At 31.7% G+C, this 8,551-nt stretch overlaps 1 protein-coding gene across 1 annotated transcript; it reads left to right on the plus strand.

Annotated features, from left to right (window-relative positions):
* The first annotated feature begins 204 nt into the window (after positions 1–204).
* LOC139490341 (aquaporin-4-like) lies at positions 205–7,067 on the plus strand. The gene is made up of 5 exons (XM_071277158.1): positions 205–544; positions 3,259–3,385; positions 5,027–5,253; positions 6,282–6,431; positions 6,731–7,067. The coding sequence occupies exons 1-5, from the start codon at positions 504–506 to the stop codon at positions 6,771–6,773; spliced, it is 588 nt and encodes a 195-aa protein (XP_071133259.1). The 5' UTR covers positions 205–503; the 3' UTR covers positions 6,774–7,067.
* Positions 7,068–8,551: the final 1,484 nt, after the last annotated feature.

Here is an 8,551-nt window from a genome sequence, read left to right on the forward strand (position 1 = left end):
TTTTCCGAAAATAAAAGACCTAGTGATTCACAACACCAGTTTTGTTTCCCTTTTAAATATTACAATTAGGCACTTCATGCGCATTGAAATAAATCATGTATTAATTTCTTTCAATATGACTGTCTATTGTTATTGATATTAAACAAAATTCTTATCATGTTATTTTTATGAACTTTGATATATATTAAGTGGTTTCTGACAATCATCTTTTCTAAAGTACAGTTTTACTCATGTTGATTCTTACTAATTTTCAAAATGTCAAATAGAATACAAATTTCAAATCCGGAGTTTGACAATGCTGACCAACGACATACTGGCAATGAAGTCCGAGTTGATATAGGCAATGATAGCTCAGACAAAAAACAAGAAAGAAGGATGAACAGGTAATAAGTGACCACATTGATAAATGGAATTTATACCAAGCATTGTTTGTGGAATTTCTTGGTACAACAATATACGTATTTATAGCTACAATTCCTTTGTATGATACATCAGCTCCGGGAATGGCGCTTATCGCGCTTATAGCATGTTTTGGCAAAATCAGGTAAAAATTAAATATGTGAATTAATATTTCAATTCTTTAAATGAAGGTTGTAAAATGAATGTTTTGTGTATAAGATTGTTTGTGTGAGATTAGAAGAACAGGGATCGAAATGAATTTCACTAGAGTAATTATTTTCGATTTCATTTTCTTATCTTTAAAAAAAATAGATTCAAGAAAAAGTTAGGCAGTGTTTTGATGTACTAGTTTATGCATCAGAACATTACAAGCAACTTCGAGCTGATGATACTCTTGAGACTTATCAAAGCATCCTGGAAATTGAAAATGACAATTAACAAAGACTGAAGCAATTTTTTTAATTTATCTACATCAAGATAGCATAAAGGCCTTTGATCTATAACATGTATAAGACTTAAATGCACAAAGTGTTAATGGAAAACAAATACTTTAACATTATTACCTAATGTTAAATAGATGATTAATGCCTCTGGTGGAAGTTGGAAGTTGGAAGCTACGTTTTCAAACAATTTATTACTAAATCAACAATTGTTACAAATCATTTCCGTTACAACGTTCTCACATCTAAGTTTTTAATGATCTTAGAACTATAAGGTATTTAAAAGTTATAGATGAAAGGTTCTCTACTAAAAGTATTACTAGAGTCTGAGAGAAATGAAAAAAAAATATTTGGTAAAGCCTGGTGCTAAGGCTTTTAATAAATCTGCTGCTTTATGAACGATCTGGTATGATTTAAGTCTAATTTTGGTCGCAGATTCATCAGCGACGTAAAGCTAGTTTATTGTAGTTGTTAAGATTAACGGTAAAACTTCAAATGCGACGACGTAATGGAAGAATTATGTATGGGTCTTCTACATTTAATGATATTTTTATTAAACAGCAAACATCCTTTGTAACCTTTGTTTTTGTTGAGTACATGTATGAATTACCTGTACGTTTAATTCGTGTTTTAGTTATTCTACCAGCTTGTTGCATATTGCAGAAATGTGTGCAGCGTTCTGATTTTCAAATGTTATCAGTGTATCTTTAAATAAAGGCAACAGTAGTATACCGCTGTTCGATAGTCATTATTCGATTAAGCAAACATTAAATCCGGGTGATAAATTTAGACCGAGGGAAACAAATCAGCAACATGTATTAGGGGAACACATCGGAACAACAGAAACACTGAACTTATCAAAAGCAAACGCCAATATACATAAAAACGGACGTTTGATAACAATTGCCCTATTCCTTATTCGGTAAAGAAAATTTTAAATAAAAATGGTTTGTTGAACTTTGCGTAATGGCTAGCCAAAACTTTCGCTTATATGACACGGCTAGAAATACTGCTAAAATAACAACATTAACGTGACAGACATACAGTACAAAACAAACGCAACAAATGCAACAACACTCAGCACAGAGAAAAACATAATTAAATAAACTTTTTAAGAGCCCTTTTTCAGTTTGCATGATACATATAATTTTGTCAAAAGGTCTGTTAGAACAGCTCGTCATTTAAAGTCAAGAAGTTGTAATTCATTTGTCTGTGTAGTAATCTTCCATTAGGATTGTTTAATGTTCGATGCATCATGTGAAATGAATTTGTATGAAAATTAGAAACTTCAAAGGGCGCAGTGAGAAATAGCCTGTCGAAGAGAATAAGCCATGTTCAAACAGTAAAAGATCATCTTGAAATCCAGTTAAAAGACTTGTTAGGTTAACTTTTTTTTGTCCTCTAAAAAATCAAAACGATTTAGGAAATTTGCATCATGTTCAAAAGCCTTTAACAGGAATTTTACTGTTAAATATCTACCATCTTGATCCTCACCTTGAAATGCATTAACGATATTGACCTCAATTTAATATCTTTACACTAAACTGTTTTCCTAGGATGAAAACCTGTTCAAAATTATTTTAAATGGCGTTTCTACTCAATTATATATATAGGTTCTTCTTTCTACTGAAGTCGAACTGGATCTTTGTCAATAGGTGTGACTCAAACATGCCAGTTCATCAAAAGCATTTTTGTTTAATTTTGTGAAAGTAAGAACTTCAATATCTGGATCGATTTATTTTAATAACACTGAAAAAAAATTTGCTCCATTCGTTTTTAGATTTAACAAGCATTTGGTCGATGCCACTGCTAGTCGTCAATATGTTCCCGAAAATATATGCAGTCCAACAGATAATACTTCTAAGCTAACCTGAATTGAAATATTATTAAAACTTTGTTTGATTAGTTTTACTGTTAATTTAATTCTAATTTTTATCCAAAGTTGGCCTTAGTCAGAGTTGGCTTTAGCCAGAGTTTGCAAAACCTTTTTTGTTAAATGTAATTTTTACATCCTCGGTACTTACTTTATGATTCAGTCTTGAAACTATTTTCAGTCGTGAGCCACTGATTACGCCTTTGTACACAAAACGCACGTCTGGCTAAAAAATTATATCCCAAATATCTTTGAACTGGGACTTTTTGAAAACTTATCCGTGTATAAAATGTTTTCGCTGAAGCCTCAAGTTAGAATCCCTTTGAATCCTTAATATTCTCTAGTAGGACCAGTCTGTTTATCAGAGTTGTATGTTCCGGTCATGTGTGTTAAAGCCAATTAAGGTGAACTGCAGCTGTAAACTTTTATCCAGGCCCCTCAAAACGGAATCTCCTTAACCTTCAGGAAATCAAGGACCTCAAACAAAGCATTATTTGCCTTCTATATTCTTAGTGTCTTGCAAGTATAATTAATTTATTATTTCAGTGGCGGCCATTTTAATCCTGCTGTTACAATAGGCGTCAGTCTCTGTGGACGTTTGTCTTTAAAAGCAACAATATTATATCCCGTCGTCCAAATGGTTGGTGGTTTACTTGGTGCGGCACTCACAAGGGTAAGTTTATAGATAGTTCAACTAATTGCTAAAATAAACAAAAGTAACAACATTTTGGATACGTCTTTTTCGATTTCATACTAAATTAAATTTCTGGACAATTGATATAGTTCGTTCCGTGAGTATGTTTGGATATAATTACAGTTCGTCTGATCGTATATGTAGTTTCCTAACATATCCATTGATTTGTTTACTTGAAAAAGGAGAGAAGATCAATATTTAAAAGAAAATTTTGAAATTAATACATTTCATTCTCGATTTTGTTCTTTACAAATCCTAACAAAAACGATAACTTTACTCTGATATATTGAGATTTATTTCGGAACAAATGTAATATGGTGCCATCTATTGAATTTTCTTTCATGATAGAAAAACATAGCATTGTTGTTAGTTGAATTACTACCAAGTTTAATTTGTTATTTTATTTAAAGCTACTTTATATTCATACCTAACAATTGTGACTACATTAAATGAAACAATTGTGGTAAACAGTAAGTGTACGCCTGAGTAAGCAAAGAAATATGCCACTCTTAAATACAAAAAAAAATATGTTGTTACAGTGGTATGTCTCACCTTCATGTTATTAAAAATAAAATATGCAAAACTTTCAAAATCAAAGAACCATTATTGAATTTTTCAAGTTCAAATAATCTTTGTTAAAATGAGAATAACCAATGCCAATACACACATGCAAAACAAATACAATTTACCTGTCATAAACGGTTTAACAAACTTAAACAGAATTTCAACCTGTAGACTATGCAATAAAATTGAGAATTGAAATGGGGAATGTGTCAAAGACACAACAATCCGACCATAGAACAGACACAATCAGAAGGTCACCAATAGGTCTTCAATGCAGCAAGAAACTCCCACACCCGGAGGCATCACTCAGCTATCCCCTAAACAAATATCTATACTAGTTTTATCAATGGTAATGGATACTATGCTAAATTCTGAGTTATACACAGGAAACTAAAATTAAGAGTCATACAAGGCTGACAAAGGTTAGAGGCTCATAAATTGAGACAGGCACAAAAATGCGGCAGGGTTAAACATGTTTTTTGATATCTCAACCCTCCCCCTTTACCTTTAGCCAATGTAAAAAAGTAAACGCATAATACGCACTGTAAAATTCAGTTCACGAAAAGTCCAAGTCCGATGTCAGAAGAGGTAACAAAAGAAAATAAACTAAATGAAAAATAAAGTATTTCTCAGCGCATGAGGTGAAGAGCCCATATCATCGCCATGCGACGTTTAATTGCTACTGTAACTGGATACCAAAAACCATGGACCTACTTCTGATGGTTCCCTTAAACTAAGCTTACCTTAATATGAGTTAATGTTTCAGTCTACAGACTGAGGAGCTGGTGCCAATAAGTGTCGATGGAAATGCGATCTACTAGTACTTATACAACCTCATACAAAATATAAAATCTCAATTATGATTAATTTGATTCATCTACTTAAAGTACATGTAGTCATGAACTAAGACGCCGCTGCAGCTTAAACAGTACGTCCTACTCTCATTTGGTTTTTTTTCTAGTTGAGACCAAATTTTACTATAAATGGCTGCCGTTATTATTGCAAGTGATAATATATGATCGTAATTCTCTATACTAATTATTTATAGTATTGCAGGCTATTCAACCACCTATGTCATATATTGACAATGTATATTACTTTGAAAATGGTGTCACCGTGATAGGAAAGGATGTTAAACCTGGATGGGCAGTGTTTTGTGAAGGATTGATTACATTCTTCCTTGTGCTTACTTATCTAATGTGTACAATGGAAAAAAAGAAAACCAATTGGTTGTTGTCATCATTGGCCATTGGATTTATTGCCCAAGCTAATATTCTTGCCGCGTAAGTTAAACTGTTCGAGGTATAACCGTAATAATTAACGAAACATCACTAGAGCCGAAAATGATGCTTATCTATGAAGTTATTGAACATTTCATTTCATTAAAACAACAATGAATTACCATTCATATATTGTGTTATACTTTGTTTAATGATTTCTATGGTAAAACAGGACACACCAATATGAAATTTTAATTTCATTTCTGTTTATGGAAGTCCATACATTATCAAGCTGAAAAAAGTGTCTATATTGGCCTTATCTGTAAAATATCCTCAATGTTCGCTAAATGGCCACATTAGAAAACAGACAAATTTCAGAGCTTATACCAACTGATTTACCCTATAATAATTATGTATCTTCACCTGTGTTTAAATGTTTTTTGATTGAGTTAACCCATTTCAATTGATATTTTATAGAGTGTCTTCCTATTTTCAGATGTTACACTATTGTTCCATACAAGGTTGATAGTTGGAACCTTTTAAAACGTTTAAACGCTCTGCATTTGTTTGCACCTGTCCTAAGTCAGGTACCTGATGTTAAGTAGTTGTCGTATGTTGTTGTGGTTCATAAGTGTTTCTTATTTCTCGTGTTTTGTATATATATATTAGACCTTTGGTTTTCACGTTTAAATGGTTTTACACTAGTCATTCGTTTTTTTGTGTTAGAGTCTGCTATATAAAAGATGACTCTTTAATGATGCATGAATGCTGATTCTGCATATGTGGACTTTGCAAGAAAGAAGTTATAATGTTTAAAGACAATAATTCGCTCCTCTCAACATGGAAGCACAGTCTTAGAAAATATGAAGATGGTGTATATACAACATGTCAAGCTCTAAATCCCCAATCCGATATTACAAATTTAATAAAAAGTTTGTATGTTTATTTTGTTTTTGTTATAGCCAATTGTTTTTATGAGATTTTCCTTAAAAATTATCCAAAAATGTAGTAATGTTCAAATAGTTATAAGAAAATTCTGTGAAATTTAGGTTTGTCAATAGGTTATTTAGAAACCTTTATTTACTTGACAGAGCCTATATAACTGGAGGGTCAATGAACCCATCAAGGAGTTTTGGGCCTGCTGTTTGTATGTCAGTTTTCACGAAGAACGTATGGAAACATCATTATGTTTACTGGGTAGGACCTATAGTTGGATCAGCATTAGCTGCATTTGTCTGGAGGTAAATACATTTTGAGTTGATCTTTATCTCAGCTCAACTTTGAGTTGAAGAACTCATTTCTTAAGTGAAAGAATATCCCCTTTTTTTTAAGTTGAAATTGTAAAATCATTCTGTCAAGGATTAAAGCCGAATCTAAACATTAGTAGCACATTGAATAGAAATGTATTTAAAAAGGCATGCAATCAGCAGAATATTGCCTCTCTTTTTTGTGAAATGGTAAAGAAATAAATCAGCTTTATTTTGTTAATCTGAATTTTAATAACAATTAAACTTAGTTGATATCCTCATTTTCTTTGCAGATGTTTAAATTGGCAGTGGAGTTGCTCATTACTACCAAAATGACATCATCTTTCGACAGTTGAAGCGTGTGAACATATTGGGCTGATATAAACATAAAAAACAATTTACGTTCCCAAATATTTATACAGCTATGTACCAGTACTACCTCATGCATATACTGATATAGGGATAATAACCCCATTATTATTACCAGTTTCACTACTCAGTAACTGATCGTGATATAATTCCACAATAAAAAAGTAGTTTTGCGTTCTTGCTCAGGCCTCTACTCAAAACCTTCGTTGAAAAACTGACATCTATGTTATTACCACAAATAAAGTTATACATATGAAATAGGACTTCAGAATATTCTCATTATTTAGCCATGTAAAAAATGGCAGATGGAATTATGTATTTAATAGACAAAATCCATGATTTTATAGAGAATAAACCAAAACCATCATATGCAAGTTTTAAAAACCCTTACATTGAGAATGTATCAGAATACATAAAAAAAAATGATGTGGTATGATTGCCAATGAGACACCCTACGGCCTTCAATAATCATGAGCCATGTCCATACCCCCAACGGCTTATTACTAAAAATGTAATGGAAACATGTTTCATAGCATTTAAAACTAATCAAAAAGAAACAACAACAAAAAACCAAGAAATTTTATTTGGTTTGAAAGCTTATACAAAGTCTTTGAATAATTTTACCGGTCAAAGTGGCATGTCAGCTCTTTAATTCACTTAGTCATAAAACTAATTATGATCTGAACCGAATTAGGCGCATACATATCTTTTTAGAGCAGATATAGAATGAAAATTAGATATAATTCAATTCTGACAAATATAAGCCGTTCTAATGAGTAAGTTCAATTGAAAAATTACATTTTGATTTTGTTAATTTTACTTTTAAATAAAAAGAATGCATCTTATCTTGCATCAAGGGCTGAATCTAGGAGACTTCCTATAAAAGTTGATAATTAAATACAAACATAGTTATTTTTAAAGAGACTTGAATGTTTTCAGTTGAATCCTCATCTGAAAGAAGCTTACATGCTTAGTAAATAATAAGATAAGGAAGGAGTATACTGCTGGTTTACCTATGTACAAATATTCTATGTGAAAGTAATTTAGATAATTTATTTATCCTAGAATGGAACGTTTACATGCACATCTATTTTGATCAAAGGTCAAAATATAGTGTTGTGAGGCACATTTATATGCCCCGAACTTCTAAGAGTTTCAAATTCTGTAATTCCCTTACCTCACTTCATTCTGGGTCTTCCTAAGAATTCAATTCCATCGCTATTCATGCCTTTTTTTACTGTTGACATTCCAATGTTATGACTCTACAATATGTCACATAGATGTCAAATCTGGGAATCATAGATAAAGAAAACAAAATATCTATGAATATTGTACATCTCCCCAAAAAGAGGCGTGGTTTTTGAAACATATCAATTTACACAAAGTGCACCATATACAGAGGAGAGATTATGAACATTTGTCTAATGATATTTGTATGCACAACCCACCAGTACCATTACAAGTAAATGAATAAGGACTGTTTACTCTTGTTAAATAATTGAGTATATATATATGTGTATAGTTATATTGTATACCTTTTTGTATTTGTCACAAACTTATAGTGAAAAGTTTATATATCAAGATTCATATAAATTTGACCTGGTTGTAAAAGGAGTAGGTCCGGTTAGGCCACTTTTCGGCCCAAAAATATAACAGTTTTACAAAATTATTAAAATGTAAACTTTTAGTTATTTATTGGACAGTTAAATGCTTCTGCTACATAAATATGCGCTGTTTTTGACAAA

The sequence above is a fragment of the Mytilus edulis genome, chromosome 9 (assembly GCF_963676685.1).
Source record: "Mytilus edulis chromosome 9, xbMytEdul2.2, whole genome shotgun sequence".
Classification (NCBI taxonomy): Eukaryota; Metazoa; Mollusca; class Bivalvia; order Mytilida; family Mytilidae; genus Mytilus; species Mytilus edulis.

Bases quoted from the DNA above. Each gene is read 5' to 3' on its own strand.
- LOC139490341 (XM_071277158.1), top strand. From the start codon at position 504: ATGGCGCTTATCGCGCTTATAGCATGTTTTGGCAAAATCAG. The intron at 3,386-5,026 runs GTAAGTTTATAG...ATAGTATTGCAG, and splicing joins TTGGTGCGGCACTCACAAGG to GCTATTCAACCACCTATGTC. The intron at 6,432-6,730 runs GTAAATACATTT...TTTTCTTTGCAG, and splicing joins TTAGCTGCATTTGTCTGGAG to ATGTTTAAATTGGCAGTGGA.